Raw genomic sequence first — 21,351 nt, 5'->3', positions numbered from 1 at the left:
TGAGGGCAGACTCAAACTGGACATACCTCCTAAAATCGGATAGGTCCGCTGTGGATGTCACTGCCTCCCTGTCAGACGGTTGGACTCAGGAACATGACATCAGTTTTATGGTGTGTGCTTTATGATTCACATGGCCATCCCATAGTTACTTTTGCCAAAATCAGTTAAGACTCAAAAATGCACTTTTGTACAATTGTTACGCTTTTGAAAATCACTTAGGCAGATTCCATATTTTACACAGAACATGCCATTCCAACTGCCAAGTTTGTACGATGTTTAGTCATTCTGGTAAAAATCTTTTGCAATTTTTGGTGGGAACCATTTCCCTAAAAATCTACAAATTTATATATGTATACATATTATCACAGGGCATGTTTTCATACATTTTCAAAGCTGTACCATGTATGCTTTTCCCAGAAATAACATTTTCCTGGTGTTTGCGTCCCCAACATGCTAGGAACACCTACAATGTCTTATGTTAATAGCACAAATATGACATTTAAATCGCCATAATTTCTCATTACTATGTCTTTTAATTACTGAAATAAATGACATGATCTGAACATTCTCTGAAATCAAAAGGGCTGGCTTTGTTTTCCAAATACGGGCATTCCTTTTAACCCCCAGCCAAATGTCAGGCTCTGGTCAGCTTAGCCCAGTGTCGCTATGGATTCGCCTTTGAAGTCCTTCAGTTTGAGTTGAGGGGAGGTGTCACCAGGAATTCACACCTGTGTGCCATGGCAGTCCATTGTTTCATGCTGGAGCACTGCTGCTTCATCTGACAAGGGTGCTAGATTCTCCACCTTGGCCTATTCTTAGTATCCAGGGGGCTGGTTAACTTGGGGAAGGTGATTCTGTTACCAGGGGAGACGGGGCCCTTTGAAGCCACGGCCTGCCTAACCTGTTCTGCTGGCCTCAAAGTACTTTTATTTATTCATTTATTTTTCTTTCTCTAACCAGAAAGCAATTCTTTTGAGAAGAAATATCATGTATATATTTAAAGCAAACCCCCATCACATGTCTATGCAAGCACAGGCCTTTGTTTAACATTTCACATTTTAAAAGGCATTTTCTTGTTTGGCAAAAGCACCCTTTTACATGTGGGTTAAGTCTTCTTGGATGTCTCTTTTACAAATGCGGGTCTTTCTCGCATCTATATTCTGAACATTATTTATAGCCCTAGTCAATTTCTAATACACAGACATCTGTCCAACACAAGGGTTCTCTGAAACTGACATCAAGCAAAAGGAGAGAGAGAGCTTTTTCTGAAGAGTTTGACTGTGTTAGATTGTGCAAAAGTAAAACGTTTGCTGTGCGGCATGGAGTGACTTCCTCTGCAATTTTACAGATTTGACTTCACACATCATGCCTTTCAGGGAGGACAGCCCTCCTTTGCTGATGCATAACCTGAAGATAACTAGGAATGAATACGTGTTACTGGAACCAACTGTGTAATGTTGAAAAAAGCCTTTTTAAACACAGAACATTTCATTTACTTTAGTTGGAAGTTTTTAAGTTGGCAGCATAACAGCGCTGCACTTGGCTGCCTTTGAATTCTTCTTTTTGATGCAAATGAAGAAAATGACTTGCGGCAATTCTCAGGGTGATCCATGTTTCATCTCGCCCCATATGTGCCTGGTAAAGACAGCACAGCCATTATTTTGGTAACTGCAAAACAAAGTTTTGATGCAAGGCAATAGAGCCAGCGCAGCCATTCTGCTGGTAACTGCTGAAGTGGGCTAGTAAAATACCCCACACTTATGTCGGAGGTAAGGGGGCGGGTTTGATCGATGACGTACACGATGCAGGTTTTGCAAGGGGGGCATGAGGTAGTATGGTTCTAATACATAAGGGAATGCCATTTTCCCTCATTGAGGCACAATTGGACCCCAGCGGGAGGTTTGTACTAATTAGGGGGGAATTGTGGGGGCCATTTGGGGTATGGCGGTGGTGTATGCACATCCTCCGTTAACACACTAGCTGCTCAGCGACATTCAGAAGCTAATTGTGCAGGCGCAGGTGGATATATGGGTGCTGGGAGGAGACTTTAACAATGTCATGTACACAGGGCTGGACAGGTCTCAGGTTGGCAGCAGGAAGCCAGAGGTCCTACCAAATTCGGTGCTTTTGCCATGAGCATAGGTTGGATTTATGCTTGCAGGAGTTTGCACAAAGGAGAACAGGGGTTTTTGTTTCTCTCAGGGGCTAATTCCTCTGTGGCCAGGCTGGACTATTTCTTCATTCCGCAGGGACATAGCCATAGTCTACAATCTATGTTTCTAGTGTTTACTGCAAACTGCTCAATATTTTGTTATTAACGAGGACTCTGTGGACAGCCCTGTTATCGTATGGGAAGGTTTCAAGACTGTTTTCTGGGTGGGAGGCGATCTCTCGGGTGGCGGCATGCCGTAAGCAACATACACTGGTGGTGAGTGAAGTAGAGGAGGCAGCGAAGGAGGCAGAGGTGAAATTTGCCGACTCTGAAAATGGAGTGGCACTGCTGTGGCTGCAGACAGTACAGGAAATGCTTATGTAGCACTGGATAGCGCAAAACAGGTGCATTGGCACAGAAGTAGACAGATGCATAAGTAGGGGATAAGGTGGGAAAGATGCTGGCGCGGCTGGAAAGAAGGAAACGGGGTAAGCAACCATGTGCAGATCCTACTTACTGACATGGGGGAGGCGCTCACAGAAGAGCGGAGGCGCTAGTTTATGGTCTTTGAATCGAAAATGATGCATCAAAATTAAAATCCATCGAAATTAAAAGTACATATCCATCGAAACTTGTCCATCAAAGAATGGACAAGTTTCAATGGATATGTACTTTTAAAAGTAAAAGATAGCATTTCGATGCATTTATTTTTCACATTATAACGTTACATGCAGCTGTCCAGTCCTGAAGTATTTCGGCACTGGTCAGCTTCAAGTAATGTTTTGCTGCTTATTGTTTATTGGGGGGATTCCCCCCAACTCCCAAGGGCACCACCTAACCCGACCCTAACCCTAAACCTTACCCCACCCTAAAACCCCTACCCCACCCCTAGCTCTAACCCTAACCCAACTCTTAATCTAACCCTAACTCTAACCCTAATCCTTCATCTAACCCTAAATCTAATCCTAACCCTAATTATCCATTGAAATTCATTCAATGAATATGCTTTTCGATGGAAAAGTAATTCAATGGATAAACATTTGATGGATAGTAATTCGATGGAAACACCAGATACCTGAGGCGCTCACAGAGGGGGTGGAGATCGCAGAGGCATTCGCAACATACTATGAGGCCTTATTTGGCGCTCAGGTGGGTCAACCCCGGGTTGACAGTCCAAGGGTGATTGATCCGGCGGTCATAGTTAACTGCACAACAAAGAGCGGACCTGGCATAGGAAAGTATTGAGGAACGTGATGTTGCAACAGATCCAGTTATATGTTACCCACAGGGCTTACATGACCCCAAGGAAGATAGCCAAGTTTAAGAATGCCGAAATACAGACATGTCCAAAATGCAGGGAGGTGGATGCAGGTATGGTGCATATGTTCTGAGCATGCCCTGAAATAAAGAGATTCTGGAAGGAGGTAGCTCACCTCTTGGCGGATAAAGAGATACGTTTGGAGGTGGACTCCCCGTAGGCGTGTGTGGTAGGTGGGTTACCCAGGCCACGTAAACTCAAACATGTGAGTAAACTCAAAGTCCTGGCATATATATTGGCTAAACGCAGGATAGCAATGGGCTGGAAAGCGAGTAATAGACCGAAAGTAGAGGCTTGGTGGTGCGATCTCCAGAGGTGGGTGGATGCTGAAACAGTGGTGTGGAGTGAAGCAGCGAACAGGGGAGGGGAAGAGAAAGTGGATACGCTAGCAGCCTGGAAGCATTTAGTTACCACACTCTCTGGACGTAACAGGCAAGCCCGGAGGAAGAAAGCCCATCGGAAAGGGAGGAGGATGGAAGGAGGATGGGAGGTCCATGGAAGAGGTAGAGGATGGCTAAATGGTGAAATTAGGCTCAGGGTGGGGGGGTAGTTGGGGAGGGAGAAAATTATATGAAACTGTGTATGAGTATTGAAATGCATCCTTGTTGTTACACTGTATGGTATTCAAGTTGAAATCAATACAAATTGTTTTAAAAAGGAAGATCGCTACGGCTATATCCCAGCTCCAGTCTGGGAAGGCCCTGGGACTGAATGTCTTCCGGTTAGAGGTCTGGACGAGATTAGGGGAAGTGGTGGTGGGACCACTGCATTGGTTATTCCAGGAAAGCAAGCAGGATGGTACATTACCTGAGGATTTATGGGTAGCGCGTTTGGTAGTGGTTCCTAATCCGGGTAAACCGCCAGAACACTGTGCTTCCTACAGGCCAATCTCACTCATAAATGGGGAGTCAAAAGTCTTAGTGAAGATCCTAGCTAATCGCCTACTGGGGGTTATCAGACACTGGTTCACCCGGACTAATGTGGGTTTCGACCATCAAAATCTACCTGCATGAACATTCGCAGGTTCATACGGCCTTAGACCATGCCTCCACTACCTTGGTCCCTCTACCCTTACTTTGTCAATTTTGAGAATGCATTTGACTCTGTGTATTGGGAACTCATTGTCAGACACAATTTAGAGTATGGAGCTAGGGGAGAACTACCTAAGTTGGGTATGCTTATATAATTTGCTAAGGGCGGAAGTTGGGGTTAATGGGATATCCTCACGAACATTTTGCATGGGGCGCATAATGAGGCAGGGGTGTCTCCACTCTCCTTTACTCTTCACGTTGGCAGTGGAGCCGCTCTTACGGTGGAGCTAAGGTCCAGCCCGGACTGGGTAGGTTTTCAATGGTTATGGGGGGGGGGAGAAGAACACGTCTCCCTTATTAATGCTGATGACCAGTTTATATCTACATGGGCGACCTGCCCGGCTCATGCCATACAGTGACACAAATCCTGTAGGAATACCAGGGATTCAGTGGGCTCAAGGTCAACTGGCAGAAGTCAGTTTTGTTTCCCATACAGGTTGGGGGTAGAGCAATACCTCAGGCCTGCCCGTACCAGGTACCAACGACAGGAATCAGATATCTGGGGATTCAGTTGTCACCTCTCAGACTTTCTTAGGCTAAACTTGCACTCACTAATGGGGAAGTTTGTGCTCACTACCACCTACTGGCAGACCCTTGCACTGAAATTGCTCGGCATAGCTGCCCTCTTTGAGATGATCTTCTTGCCCAAGTTCCTGTACATGTTGCAGAATGCCCCACTTCCTATTCCTGGGCTGGTCTTTTGGAAGATTGAGAGGGTTCTCGGGGAGCTCCTGTGGGGGTGGCAAATGGGCGGGTATAGCTCTCACAACTCTGCAACAATCTGTGTGGCAGGGGGGGGGGTTGGTTTGCCGTGCTTGCAATTGTACTACAGGTCACCTCAACTTTGTTTCAAGTGTTGTCTGCATTTGGGTCCCAGAAGTTTTCCTATCTGAAGGGCATATGGGAGAGGGATGTGGGTGCATTGGGCCCTGAGGAGTGGGTGGAGGCATTTATGTCCCCTAGAGAAATTGGCATATCAGCCAGGTTGCGCTTCATGCGATATAAGATTCTGCACAGGCTTTACTGCTCCTGCACAATATTGTACGAATGGGGGGAGGATCGAAAATGATTAATGTGTGCAGTGCGGGAGACCCGGAGGCCCGTACATCCCTATATTGTGGGAGTGTGCACAGGTGCAGCTCTTCAGGGGGAAAGTGTATAGACAGGCTGATGGCAGTCTCGGGATCCGAGGTCCCCAGGGACCTGAAATGTGTGCTGTCAGATATGTGGGGGGTAGGGGGGGTTCACTAAATATGAGAAACTGTTCCTGTCTGTTGCCCTGGGGCAGATCAAAAAATGTATTGCATTGCTTTGTGGGGCACCGGAACGGCCCTGGACTGGCCGGTGGGCAGCAGTGTGGACATGTGTATGACCCTGGAAAGACGGGTGTATAACCCTTGGGGTTGTCCGGGGAAATGTGTGAAAGTTTAGGGTAAATGGAAACTGGTGGAGGGTATTCGTGGGGGAGGAGCAGAAGCTGGACGGGAATGATGGATGCTCCCTTTGGGTTCAAAGTAATAAGCTTGGTCATGTTATTATTTCTTTGTCAACTCTCACAATACTATGTCGAGCAATGTGTTTACTTTGGTTATGTTGTATTAAAATCAATAAAATGTTACTCCTGTTGTCAGCATACTGGTGTGAGGCTGGCTTTATGTCAGTGCTGCCTACTGGGGGAAGGTCTAATGCCCTGAATGAAGGTGTTACTCTTCCTGCAGCAGAATCAGAAAGGCACCATCCTGGCTATAGGTCCATGTGGCTGTAGTGGGGCTGTCTGATCAGACACCAATTCACATCAGTTCTGTTATAGAAGATCTGAAGCTGTGTGATATCAGCTTGCTTTGGGTGTATCATTGTATCCTCTTATCATCACCATGCCACAGCTAGGAATGGTGCTAGGAATGTTTTACATTTCTGTGTAAATCACACTGTCTAGGGTAGGTAAGTAGGTAATACATTTGTAGAGCACACTACTCGCCTGAAAGGAGGCATTGAGGCGCTGAATAAGGCTTACAATTCTTAGAATTTAGATCCGAGGTGCAGACATGCAAAATGCTATCCCTGCCTGCACGATTTCATGTCTCAGCAGCTGCTAGGGATGTATATGTGACCTTCAAGCCCGCTCTGTGCTAATAAAGAGCTGAGGCTGTAGGCGTTAGGAGAGTGGTGACAGCCAAGGCATATGTGTTCAGCATAAAGTTGGCCTGGAGCCTTTATGAAAGGGGAGTCTGGTCATCAGAAATGAAACGGAACTACCCACATAATTTTAAGTTAATTAAAGAGTTAAAAAGCTTGGGCTATTTCACCCTCACCAGGTGGCCACCTGTCCCAAACATGGACTATGGTAAACCCCCCATGTCCCTCCCCAAGGGTACGTGTTGTGAATGACCCACCACCTCAGGGCTCATAGGTAGGTACTCATGGTTTTGGAACATGAAAAGTCTGTTCCAGGAAGGACCCAGTAAGACCAATGCTTATATTCCAGGTGCGGTTTGCAGGATGCAAGTTCCCCGCGTTCTTGAACCCTGGGCCAACAATGACACCAATAACGGAAACAAACAAACTGCCTTTGTGGCTTTGTGAGCCCCTCAAACTAGAAGAAAAAGTAGTGGTGAAGAAGACTCCACTCACCAATGGTAAGGATCTGCACCATTCTAACAGGCAGTGGCTATCGAATCATGGATAGGAACTGGCCACAACATCTGCCCAGCAACAGGCACCAGGGATGTGGATTGGGACTGGACAGTCCCAGCCCCCTCCTCCGGCCACATATACAAACCACCCCTTAACCCGCAAAACACACAGCTTTATCTGGGAAAGGGCATTCCGTATACAGCATTTCCTGACACGAGAAGGCAGAAAGAATGCCAAAGAACAATCTTGCCAAAGAACAAGCGAAATACCTTGTGGCATCGTACTAGCCACCTTTAGTAGCCATTTGTGCTAAATGCAAACGTGCACAAGTAAAATGTTCCAAAACAGTAAAAATATCACTCTGCCACCAGTTTGTTTTGGCACATTGTAAAAGTAACCAAGAAGCCATTATATAAAAAGATAGACGGTTGTAAAGTATCCTAACTGCAATGCACTGTAAGGTGATGTGTTCAATTGTCACGATACAAGAAATTCACAAAGATAGACATAGGGGGTCATTACAGGTATGGCGGTAGGGGCTTAATGGCACCGTTAAGGATGGCGGTGCCGTTAAGCCCCTACCGCCATATTCCGAGGTCCCTTGGCAGGTCCCAGCAGCTGTTCTTTGCGGGACCCGTTAAGGGACCTTGGAGCTAATAATGGGCCCGCAATTTGCAGGCCCGTTATTAGCGCCTTCCCCATTACTGAATAGGGACTTACCGGGTCCGCATAGGTCAGAATGTCCAGGTAAGTCCCCATTCAGTGAGACCGGACCCGGGTTTGGAGGCAGCCATGTCGCTAATAGCGCCATGGCTACCGCCAAACTCGTAATGACCCCCATAGTCTCTCGGTAATGATAGTCTCGGGGGACTGATTAGTTTCCCCATAGGAATGAGCTAACGGGCAAGGGAAGTAAAGCAGAAGGCTCTACTTACTTCCAAAAGTAATGGCAACGTTCAAAACAAGAAGAAAGAAATGTTGTCCCATAGACATCTATGGGAGGAAAGCAGCAAAAATAAAATCTTCCCTAACACAGGGTTCACCCAGTATGGCTTAATCAGTAAAATAGTGGGAAATCTTCCAGCAGGTAAGTAAAACAGCTTCTTCTGAAAATCAGAATATAATTCAACATAGGAATAGGTTCTCCCCTATTTGTAGCGACACACAAACACAGGGGATGGCCTGAGCCAAACCTTCAATCATACTAGGAGGCCAAAAACAAAATATTTGGAGGAAAGCCAATCTGGTTGACTCACAAATCCACCACTCAATGAAGACCACCCCACAGGATGCGACACGGCCTGGACAGGGCGACCAACTGGTCCACCGAACTTCCCAGTGAACAAATGAATCCCCAAAAACTTGAGAGTAGGAGTAAAGGTCACAATGGCTACCAAAAAGGCACATTACGCTACCAACACTGTAAATGGATTTACATCTCTTGTGAAGCCAAAACTAAATCACAGCTGCCATCAGCCTATCCCAACACAGGATTGTATACTGTAAGGAAGTGAAAAGGGGTACACTTGGCCTCATTACAAGTTTGGCGGTAACCCTGCCGGTGCTTCTGGCGGGTTGCCTCCAGACTTGCAATATTTACCGGTGCCTGGCTTGCCGGAATCACCGGGGGATTAAGACCCTGGCATTCCGGGAAGTCAGGCGCCGGTAAATGTTAATCCCTATTCCCATTGAGTCCAATAGGACTCAATGGGAATGGGGACCACGGAAGCACCGGCACCTTTAATAATGGTGCGGGTGCTTCCGTGAAACTCTGCGGGAGGGTGCCGTTGCACAGACTCGTAGTGTGCCGGTCCGGTAACAACAGTGCCAGTTGGCTTACCGGCACCGTTGATACCGGACCGTTAGACTTATATTGAGGCCCATTGTCAGGGGACTTGAGTCTCTATGGCAACCAGAAATTGGTCAGTTTTCCCAAAAAGATAATGGGATGAAGCAAAAAGATCAGGGGACCGGACAGTAACAAGAACCTTTAGAATTCCCAAAAATTGATTTCTGTGTTGACAGTGAGTAAGTTCGCCATTTGCTGGTTGGCTTCTTGGATTGCATGTCTCTTGTACCTGGAGTGTCACACAGCACCTTCATGTTGCCATAGCCACGCCATTTGGGCTAAGGATGTCCGCAAGAGCAGAAATACGGAATCTTGGTAGTAGCCATTACACTCGCCAAACACTCTGCAAAGCAAAAGACATGTATTAGGCCTGTGTTATATCTGGCAGTGTGTATGTGATATGTAGGATCTGGAGTTGATGGAGATAATGGAACGCTGGATGGTGACAGAGATATCAAAAGCTCCAGGAGTTCTATGAGAAGTCATTTATAAAGAGCTTGGAGGAAGAATGTGTGTAAGGGGGCCTGTTACCTGTGGCTTGTATCTTTACCAATAAACAGCCTAATCTGAGCAATAAGTACATGTGAGGATGTTACCTCTTTATCAGCGTGGGGCAAAGTAAAAGCACAAAAATGCTTTTAATAAAGGAACACAATATGTTGCGCACATGGAAGCTGCGTAGTTCAAGGTAACGTGGCACGCAATGTCACAATAATACGAATATTTCAGACAGTTTGCGAATCATAGTTCCACAGGAGAAGCGATACTGTGGCCCAAATAGAGTGTATGAATAGTAGGCAAATAATAAAAATATATGAGCCTTGCAATATTTGCGCTGAAATACCGATGGTAGGGTTAACAAAGACAGCAAAAGAGGCCCAATAGAGAAATGGTCATTATAAATGATGCTGTAATTCAAAGAAATACCCGGCACATACTACATACAAAGATAGGTCTGAAATATCAGGGGATTCTCCTTTTCTGTTTGCCAACTTCTTGCGTCATGGACCTACGGACTGTATTGTAGTTGAGCTGGTCGCGGATAGTAGTAGCGCAGTGACTCTCCAGTCAGAGTAAATATACTGCATATCTCTCACAGCACTGCCCCCAGATTTATACTATCTGCGCTAACCGGGGGCAAGGAACCTTTTATACAACCCCTCAGTGATTGACCCATGACTCCAGTGCCCTCCAAGACTTCAATTTCTATTAATTGCCTGCGATGGACGCACCATTAAAGAACTATCAAGGCCTGTGCAGTTTCTATACCCGAAAATACCTTTTGCGTGCACAAAAAATAAAAACCTTTGTGTGGAAACGTTGTGCCACCATGCGCGTAATCCTTTTCCACCCTTGCAGATGCTTCGACTTTCCTCGTGGGTAAATAAGGTGTGCGAAAATACAAATCTCCCACAGTGTTGACGAAAGCGGAATTGTAGGGGAGGCATGTGTCACAAGCAGAGACTGACACAATGGTTCCAAATTGTAAAACCTTTATTTAAATGGTTGGGATTGGAAAAACCTCTATTTTAATCTGCCCTATAACTAAGACGGGAGTAGTCTTGACCATCAAATAATAAATAACGCAGTCCTAGTGGAGTCTGTCAAATCAGAATGGCCTACACTAACAAAAACCTAATGCCTGTCCTATCAAAAAGTGTGAAAAGGAAAAATGTCTACGAAAAGAAAAATCGGTGTTCAAATCTTAATGCGGCTGAACCAGCTCTCCTCCCTGCGTTAGGCCTCACAGAGTAAGGCGATCCTTGTAGGCAAGATGACACACTCTGGCTTGGTTTTCAACACAATATATAGTTAAAAAAGCTGTGGATCGAGGCCCGCCTGGCCTTCCACGCTCGAGACTCTTTCGATTTCTTCCAAAATAATGTCTCATCCAAAATGTTCCCAAAAGATTCCCCTCTGCCGGGCTCAGACCTTTCACTATACAGTTCTTTCAGATCTCCCTCTGTTGAGCTCAGATCTCCTATGATAAAGTTCAACACAGGTTGCAAGGGGTGCGCCATTTCTCAAGCTTATTTCACTTTGGGTCTCTCTCTGTCAGGCTCGGACCCCTTTCGGATGATGAAAACTTTCAAATCTGCGTGGCTTATTTGTCACACCACTGCAGGATCACTTTGACTCAAAGTTCACTGTGTTACTTACACTTTTCCCTTCTCCGGGAATTAATCTTCTTCCTTTTACTTTTACTGTTCATTTGCTTTCTTGCTTTTAACAAAGTATCTTTCATGGAGAAATTCGAGTGGGTTACTTCCTTTCACCAGACCACTCTGTTACATAGTTTTGCTGATTTCCCAGCTGTTCTTTACATCAAAGTTCATTCACAGGTCTGCCTTTCTTCGTGTCTCATCCACAAGTGTGCTGCCTTCACTTGTGATATGGGGCCTCATTACATGGATGGCGGTAAGGATTTACCGGTACCGGTGAAATACCGGTACCGGTAAATCCTTACCGCCTTACTACGAGGTCCCTTTGCGGGTTGGGGGATTTAACGCCTGCTTTTTGCAGGTGTTAAAAACCAACCCGCAAAGGGACCTAGGGAGCTAATTACGGTACCGCAATTTGCGGTACCGTAATTAGCGCCTTCCCCATTCCCATTGAGCCCTATGGGCCAAAAATGGGAATGGGGAAGGGCAATTGTGGAAGGGGGAATTACCGCCCTGCCAACCTTGGAATGGGGCGGTAATTCCCCTTTCCACCAAGGCGGTGCCGGTATTTTACCGGCATGAACCATGGCGCTAATAGAGGTGATCCTCCTGAACTGTTCGACCCCCAGGAACTGGATCCAAAAGGGGGATGGCCTTGTCCTAGCCACCTGGATGACAAGTCCCAGAGGACTTGCTGGTGAGATACCCTTGGTTTCTCCCAGAATACAGTGAATTGTGTGTATTCTAAACCACGGGCAAATATTCTGCTATTCCTAAATTGAACCAAACTTTAGCTGGTTAGTTTGCATCCCTACCTGACTCATCTCAGACCTTTAAACAGCTGAAATTGTATAAAAGGCACTTAAAGATTTTTCAGGTAAATGCTCACTGCCCATTGGGTATAACAGCTTCCTTAAGTGAGTTGTAATGCTTTGTTACTGAATTGCAATTGGTGATAATCACATGAAACCTCAATACATTTTTGTTTTTCAGTGGTAATATGTTGTGCAATAGTAATGCATTACAACAAATGAATCGCTTTAGGAATATTGATGTAAGAATAAATGGCACAAAACAGCATGAATGTTAACAATTTGTCATTTGACTTTGAAATCATACATATATGAACAATTATTCAATCCATATCCGGTCCAAGTAGCTTACCTGCTTGTATTGTTTCAGAGCATTGAAGAACATTGATGCCATTGCATCAATCGGAGCATCCAGCCTGACTGACATGAAGAAATTGAGCAAGTGGGCGGCAGAATCAAAACTTGATCCAAACGATCCAAAGAATGCAGCCTTGATGCAGCTTATCATGGTAAAATAATTGCACAAGATCCATTTTGGGGACGGCAAAACTATTGTTAGGCAACCTGCACGTCCACATACACAATCCATGCTTACTTGTGTTATTGTCCGTCTTTTTTCAAATTCTTTGTAGAAATCTGTTTTGTACTTTTTCAATGACGGTTTGTTAGACATGGATGGCCCTGCTTCTGAAATCCGACACTTTTGACTCTACCACACAGTGGAGCCTATAGTAAAACCTTGTGATATGAAGGCAATGTTAACTAATCATATTGCTTCCTGATTTTAAGATGACTTAAGACATTTGAATGAAGGTCAGTGGCATTCGCTGAAATATCTAACTCATGCATTTTTTGTATATAATTAATGAAGAAAAAAATGCTTCAACCAGAAACACTGCAAAAGAGGTTCTATGGGAAGCCTTAATGTCCCTACTGCCTTACAAGGGATATAATATAGAGAGTAAAAGTGAAGCGTAAAAGCGATTTCGCCTTGCTTTACTCTTCACATTTACACTGCGTTAGACAGAGTAAATAATATAGGGCGCCTGGCTGTGTCCTGATATGCCCAGGAGGGTAAATAGTTATTAAGAAAAAGAATCAGCATGGGAAAACCACACAATGAGGATTAAGGATTAATAAATGTAATCTGAAATGATAGTGATGATACATAAAACAATTAACTTATTTGTAGGATAACAGATAAACGGACAGATTTTGATTTAACATTTAGGGGTACCGATGTGTACCACCCTCTTCGGTGTGGAGGGTATTAGCCTCATAAAAAACACAACAACAAGTGTGAACAGGTAGATGTGCAATGAAGTTGTGTCATTGCACATCTACCTGTTCACACTTGTGTTTTTTTATGACAATACCCACGGACTAACAGTGGTCCTGGGCAGCATTCACTCTTGTGTGTCAACCAATGTCCAAATTGTTATCAAGAGATTTTGCACCTTTTATGAGGCTAATACCCTCCACACCGAAGGGGGTGGTACACAGTGGTACCCCTAAATGTTAAATCAAAATCTGTATATCTGTTATCCTACAAATAAGTTAATTGTTTTATGTATCATCACTATCATTTCGAGATTAAATGTATTAATCCTTAATCCCAATTGTGTGGTTCTCCCATCCTCATTCTTTTTCTTAATCACTCCATTAGAGAGTCATGAAAAGTGCATGCAGGGGACCAAAACGCACGTGCTTGTGTTCTGCTACATGCAGTTACCATTTTATTTAAAATGATCCCCTTTATCTTGCTAGCCCACCTCCTAGAGAAGGCAGGTGTTTGGGGTGATCTGGAATTCCTTCAACATGGGGTTGTTCTTGATACCTTTGTGCGGGGAGTTCCAGTTTTGTGCATTAGGGGAGTCTGTGTGCATTAGGGGAGTTTGTGTGCATTAGGGGAGTTTTCCTAAAGTCCCACTTGGATGTAAGACTTTAGTAAGCTATCCAAGTGGTTTGTAGATCCCCAACTCTTAGTATCAGTCTGTACTACTGCTGGGAACCTTGCTTGAGTGGCAGAGCAGTCAGGCTTATAAGAGGAAGATATGAGCTGTAGGTAGGTATACTTGAACCTAGTTAGTAATGCACATCAAAGAATCACTTACGCATAAATGTATATTAAAATATAGATTTATTGTATTTACACAAGAATCACTTTAATTTACTTAGCACGATAAACCAAAACACATAAGAATTCTTTAGGATACTTTTGAAAGCCTACTGCTTAGTTTGTAGTTGCTTGCGGTTACATTTGTAACAGCTTTTGACAGTAATGACAGTTCTATTGTAGTATCGGTAATGACGTGCACTCGCAAATCTTAGCTGAAATACAGTAAAGACACTTACTCTGCATACACATATGAGATAGTTATTTTTGGGAAGGGAAATTGTTGGTTAGTGCAACACTAGAAATTCTTCAGGTTTTAGAGGTAGTTTCTTCACACAGCAATAAGGTCCAAAACGCAACCCTAGCTAAAGGCAGTTCGGAGAGGGTTTAAAGTCTTGACAAGCAGCAAAATACAAAAGTTCCTGTGGATACTTTATAGTCTCTAGTCTCTAAGATGCAAGAGGACACAATCAACATTGGAGACCCTGTTAAAGGACCCACTAAAGGGACACAAGCAGCAGCTTGAGTCAGAGGTAAGAGGGGGGTACCCTGGACACCTCTATGTGCAATCCAATGCTCTGGAGCGACTTCACAGATTAAGGTAAGCAATACCTCCCCCCCGCCCCTCCAGTACCTAAGGTTAGAGGAAAAGATTGTGGCTGGATTCTCCTTGATGTGGGGACTCTGGACCTGACTGCCAGATTCCTTGGTCTGATGAAAGGCAGGACAATGGATGGCATCTCTCAGCAGCAGTTTCGAGGGAGGACCTCTGGCACGGCTTTCCGCAACTTCTCCGGTCACTTTGCGGTTTTAGCGCCTTTTCTACAGCTCCAACAAAGGACGTGATTCACCCGGTCAATCTTCTTTGCATCTCACAGTCCCACTCTCTAAGGGGCTGTGGGTGAGTTTGATCAGATCTCTGGAGTGTCCTTGAGGGCTCAACAAAGATTTGGACGTGTTTGGCCTTTACACAACGATGCAATCGGAATGGGCAGCAGGTCTCCTAATATTGGGGTTTTGCAGCTCTGGAAACTCACAAGACCTTGGCAGATGGCTCAGATCAAAGTTCGTCTTGGGAGTGGTTGTTACTACCAGTCAAAGGGAAGCAGTCGTCCTCTTCGGAGTTCCTGTGTTGCACAGAAACAGGGTCCGGACTGCAGTGGTCGCTTCACAGTGTTGCAAAGGGTCTGCAGGCATGCCTGGTCATCTTCGTTTACTTCAGATTCCAGTGATCGACATGCCTTTCACCTCAGGAGCCTCACCTTTTTTACAGTTCAAGCACACTCCTCTGCAATCTCTCTCAGCAATTTACAGAAAGGGGCGGCAGGCTGTTGTCAGAAAGGCATGGCATCAACAGTAAGACGACACAAGTGACCATAGTTCAAGGGTGTTTATTGAACCTCAAACAGGGTATGATAAACGCCTAGATAATCCTAAATCTACAGATGGGAGCAAGCTACGGCCATCAAATAATAATAACGCAGTCCTAGTGGTGTCTTGTCAAAATAAAAGGGCTATACTAAAAAACCTACTGCCAATCCTTACCTCCATATACAAACAGTGTGGGAAATAAACAATGAACAAGAAATAAGTGTTCAAAATAATAGGTCAGGTTTTCAGGCTGTTGGCCTCCCTTCCCCACATTTTTTGCATGGGATAAGGTGGTTCACTCGAGCATAACACAGTCTCTGGCTTCGTTAGCACAAGGTTACAGTTCACTCATCAGCGTCAGGGCCTCCGGAGCGCAAGTCACCTTGCTTCTCAAAAGTCTCTTCACTCAAAGGGCCTGATACAACCAAACAGACAAAAAGTTCTTTTCCTTCCTAGATTTTCACAAGTATTCACATGGGGTGATTCCTCCCCAGATCCCCCTCAACCGGGCTTTGATCCTATTAGCATAAGGTTCTGCACAGGTTTTTCTCTGCCGGGCTCGAGCCTGTCTTTCACCTCTCACTTTATCGCACAATTTTCGTAGGTTCTTCCTTTTCGGGTGACTCACGATTCACCCTGGATCCCCCTCTGCCAGGCTCAGATCATTTCTAGACAATTAGTCTCCCTCAGATGGGCTCGGACCAATGTCAATTTTACATCAAGTATTGAAGACTTTCGAATGTGCAAAGGGTTTGGCTTGCCCTGTTGCAGGACCAATTTGATTTCACAATTCTCTTTCTTTTAATGTTCACACCCTTTGGGTTGGATACCTAACAGGGACTTTCAAATGAGCACCCATGTGATGCCGGACCACTCTGTCTATGGTATCGTATTTTAGCTTCAAAGTTCATTCACTCATCTGCTGTCTTAATAATCTTCTTCATACAATATTGCTGCTTGCAACCTTGGTTTCCACACAGACCGGTCTGGTATCAGTCGCACCGGCTCTGCTGGCTTCACTGGTGCTCCTTGCCTTGACTATCAATGCGGGAGAGCCCCGGGTACCTCTGACACACATTGCAGGATTCTTTAGCTTCAATTCCAGGTCTTCCGTTTCCCGCATTTGAAGGCTCACAAAAGATGCAGTTTGTCAGTGAAAAGGTCAAGAATATTTCCCTCCTTGCAATCCTCTTTGGTCTTGCCATCTTCGGCCTTGTATTAAACTGCCATCTTGGAACTGCTGCTTCCTCATGTGCTTTGCCTTGCTCAGAGTGTGCTTTTGTGCTCAGCCTTTTATCCATATGGGGAAGTGTGATGGAAGTCAGGTGTGTGTGTAATGATCAGTAATTACCTGACATTGCCTGACCATTGTATTGGGACATGTCGGGGATACGGCTCGGGTGTTAGTCGGTTTTCCCTCCGTGAGTTGTCCGTGAGAAAGTGTTTGTTGAAAAAGGAGGGCGGGGGTTGAAACCATACGTATCCTACCATGTAGGATGGGGTAAAGGTGTTGCAGGGAAGAGGATACCACGTCTCGCTGTCCGGTGTCCCACTTCCACTCCCCGAAATACCCCCATCCAGGTGATCCTCCCGCACTGGTCCACCCCCACAAACTGGATCCAAAAGCGATAGCCATGTTCTGGCCACCTAGATGACAGATCCCCAGGGACTAGCGGGTGAGACACCTTGAGGTTTCTCACACTATCCAATCAGGACAGCCAGACCCCCAGTGGTATCTGGTCCCATTGAAGCACTCGAGCAAAGGGCAGAAGCACTCGAGCAAAGGGCAGTGGGCGGAAAACTCCTCCCCCACTTCCTGCCTGTCCAGACACACTGGAGCCCCCGTCAGGGACACCCAAGGGTTCCCACCAAAGGCAAAACACACACAGGCCTCACCCTCTCAGGACGGCAGAAGAATGGCTGACAAAGAGGAGCCACCAAATTAATACTTGGGTGACCCTATTGTGTACAGCTGAGGCTATGGACATAGCCTGTGGTAGGAAATGTGCACAATAGTTGGTAGAACACGTCCACTGCCACCTGTCATAACTAGGAGATTGTCTATGTGACATAAAAATCACAGGAGCAGAGAGAAGGGGGATACAAAGTATCCCTTTGGCACTCCACATAAGGTCTATGCCAATCTCTCAGACTATAAAGTTTTAGGAGAGATACTAAGTATCTCTCTCATTAAGAACTGTAATTAGGATATAGAAAATAATCTCAAAGGAGGACCCACATGGTCCCCAGCAACACTGCCCATAAGGATCTGTGTGATGCAATAGTAAAAATACATATGCCTTAAAAGAGATATGGAGGAAAGTAGACTACTTAGGACAGTAAAATACAAATGAAAGAGTTCCAAAAGACAGAGCCCATAAGAATAAATCAGTGGAAAAAGTCTCCACTCATTCAGGATCAAAGAAAAAGGTTCAGAAGTCCAGCAGCAAGTGCTGGGGGTCTCACTAGAGGGGCGAAGCATAACAATTATAAATCTCCCTAAAAGCGTGAGGCCAAGATGCTGAAGGTGAAAATGATGGACTGCGCATTTTCGGCATGGGTTGGTTTGATTGGGGAGCTATTGAGGGTATAGAGTTGGAGTTAGGAGGTAATCTGCTCGGTAGAAGGACTAGTCTATGGATTTTGAATATGCAGAGTGTCACTAGGAGTCAACTCTGCATAGGTAGCCACTACATGTGAAGACGCAGCACAGATGTGCATGAGGAATATGAGTTTGTAGATGAAGCAGAGATCCAAGTTTAATATGTTCTTTAGAATACCAATGGAGTAGAGCAGGAGACCCATAGTTCAAAGAACAGGATTTTGATATAAAGCCAGAGCCTGACAAGGGAAAAAGGTTTAAAAAGGCACGTCCTTAAGTGTGCATCACTACAGATGCATCTGCTTTTGGATCTGAGCCACATGGGAACTGCAGGTTGAGGGATCACAGCACGACACACAAATGTGTTGAGGGGTAGAACCACCGTCCTTAATTTCAAGTCATTCTGAGTATGGTAACAAACAACATTTTTCATAGCCCCCTCCCCCCCAACCCACTATAAACCACAACAACATTGTACCACATTTTAAAAGTGTACACTTTATATTGTGAGCAGCAGTGTCTGAAAATGCACTGTAGGAGAAACCAACAGCCTTTCCTCTATGGCTGACACTTTGATATGGTCTGAGGATCCACAATGGAACAGGAGGAAAAGGCAGACCATGATGTTGAACAATAAGGGATAGGGACCATGTACTTGACAGACAATTTTGAATCCAACTTAGGGTGTACTCCGGCCAGACTTGAGACTTCCTACAGACATAAGGGAAGTTCAATGCCTTTGATGGGAGCGAGGCCGCAAGAGTGGCTTCTGTGCCTGGACCATAAGACACACAAGGAGTTTACTTGCATGAGACAAGCCTATGTGGGTCCAGCAAGAATATAGAGTGGCTTCCGTCTGCAGGAACAACAATCACCTACTATTAAATGAAATACACCGTAGAATACAGTTAAAACGAGCAAAGGATGGGGCAGAGATTGCCTTCTAGGTATAGGAGCCATTGAAAAAAACTCACCTGGACCCCACGGTCCTCAACAGCTACCACTCTATAGCGGGTTTGCCATTGATGGCTGAAATCATTGAGAAAAAAATTGTTACCCAACAACTTGAAATGTCTATTGAGAGCAACCATATTCTGCACAATCTGGATATCACTTTCCAGGACGACCTCTTGCATGATGTTGACCAAGGTCACCCGTCTTTAATGGTTATGCTCGACTTGTCAGCTGCCTTTGATATGGTGGACCACACTATTCTTTCATCCAGGCTTTCCCACTTTGTTGGAATTCACTGTGTGGCACTACAGTGGTTTCAGAGCTTTCTTGCTAGTTGAATGCAGCCTGTCAAACTTGGGCCTTACTGCTTTTCTTCAGCCCCCATCACCTGTGGTTTTCCTCTGGGCTCCTCTCCCTTCAATATCTATTTTCTTCCACTATTGTATATCATTCATCGTTTAAATCTTCAATTTCATTCTTTATATATAATTCAGCATGTGTTCTTTTGACATTGCGTCCTCATTGAGTTTATGAAATCAAAAATTTTATTTGCAATTTCAGTCTTACGAAGATGACATTCAGTTATATATGAAAGCCTCAGGGTCTAAAGACACATTTAACCAACTTCAACTGTGCCTCACCTTGATCAAATCCTGGCTTGCTAGAAACAATCTGCAACTCAACCTTATAAACAGATAGTTGATGCTCTCGGGCCCCAAACATCTTCTGTCTGATTCTAATCAGCAGCCTCTGCCACCACACATTTTGGTTCTTCAATCTACATTAGCTGCCAAGGTTAAAAATCCTTAAGCATTCGACTCCTCTGTCACGCTCTATCTTACATCAACCGACCATGCCCCAGTGGTCGGAGGCCCTGGTAAATTCAAGGCTAGATTATGGAAATGCTCTTCATTCAGGCCTACCCAAATACCAGTTTCATTGCTTGCAGCTTGCCCAAAATGCAGCGGTACGTCTAATTCTTAAATTACCTAAAGACTCTCCAATCTCTGCGGCCAGGTGCAGCCTTCACTCGCTCCCCATAGTCTCGGATTCAAATCAAGGTGCTGTGGCTTGTTTTTAAATGTATGTACAGATTGGCCCCGCCTTACCTGGCCCAAAGTATTCAACTGCACCAGTCTTCTGGGTTTATTCGATATTCAAGCAACCTCCGACTTACTGTTCCATCAAGCCGCTGCTCTACTTGAGGTGACCTACGTTTTTCTGTTCTCACCCCCCAACACATTGAGCAGCCTACCCTTCGCACTTCGACCTCTGGAGACCTTTGCATCTTTCCATAAATCTCTAAAGACCTACCTTTCTTAATTGGAATTTCCTTACTTTATGGATTTAACTCATTGCCCTCATGAGATCATTCCCAATGATCTCACCAGCGCCCAGATGCAGTTGATTCTGACCGGTACAATTTCTATTGTTATGCACACTACAAATCTATCGAATCAAATCAAGAATATTGAGGGACCTCAGGTACATCTGGTGTGCATATGCTGGTACATCTCCTCTTAGCATCACAGGTTTGCGCCATAAGTGCCCTGCATGTTCTCCATGAGGCACTTTTATTTTATTAAGGGTTAGATTTACACTGAATGATAAATAAGAGGTTAGTCATCCATCCACTCATTCAACCACCCACTAGACCATGCATTCTACCACCCATTTACCCACTTGCTTGTCTAAACTGTTTGTTTCAAAAGGGTTTATTTTATAACAGATGTATGCCATGGGTTTAGAATGGACTGGATGTAAAAATGGGGGATAACCACAGAAATTAATAATGATCAGTTTCCTTTGTCTTCCGGACTGTGGCCCATCAGTCCATCCGTCTTGGCAGTCAAATGAGCCACTGAGTCTGTGGAGTTTCAAATATCCCCTGCCCTTTTGGTCTTCCAGGTAGGCAGTTCCACCCTTCAGGGTTCAGGGGGGCCTGGGCTAATCATTCAGGCCACCAATATCCAAAGGAAGCTGTACCAAATGTCTGCACTTGCATATGGGGAGCACAGGTACCAGAGTGCCTTTGATAGACTCTGCCACAGTTTCATAAACATTGGGTTGGTGTGTAACCTGTTAGGAGGGTGCCACTTGGCTTTGAGGCTTCCTGGCCTCCATGCCTATGGGCCTCTCCTTAGCTACCACCAACCTTAGAGTACTGCTAAACTCCTTTCCCTTGTTTCCTCATGGCACGCCTACATTTCACCCTCCATGGCTATTTCTGTCTCTTTGCATCCCTTCTTCTTGTGTCTTCACTACTTTTCCTCCCACCATCCTCCCCCTG

General features: G+C 45.0%; 1 protein-coding gene across 2 annotated transcripts in view; it reads left to right on the top strand.

Annotated features, from left to right (window-relative positions):
• The window catches only part of CC2D2A (coiled-coil and C2 domain containing 2A), a 1,164,962-nt gene that overhangs the window by 654,862 nt on the left and 488,749 nt on the right, over window positions 1-21,351 (top strand). For both annotated transcript variants that reach the window (XM_069631936.1, XM_069631935.1), the window contains exon 19: window positions 12,389-12,527. In XM_069631936.1, coding sequence (XP_069488037.1) covers window positions 12,389-12,527 — 139 coding nt within the window. The remainder of the gene's footprint in view (window positions 1-12,388; window positions 12,528-21,351) is intronic.

The sequence above is a fragment of the Ambystoma mexicanum genome, chromosome 6q, assembly GCF_040938575.1.
Source record: "Ambystoma mexicanum isolate Mex_15411 chromosome 6q, UKY_AmexF1_1, whole genome shotgun sequence".
In the NCBI taxonomy this organism is placed as follows: Eukaryota; Metazoa; Chordata; class Amphibia; order Caudata; family Ambystomatidae; genus Ambystoma; species Ambystoma mexicanum.
Note: the sequence above shows the minus strand (reverse complement) of the source record. Positions and strands in the feature narration are given on the sequence as shown.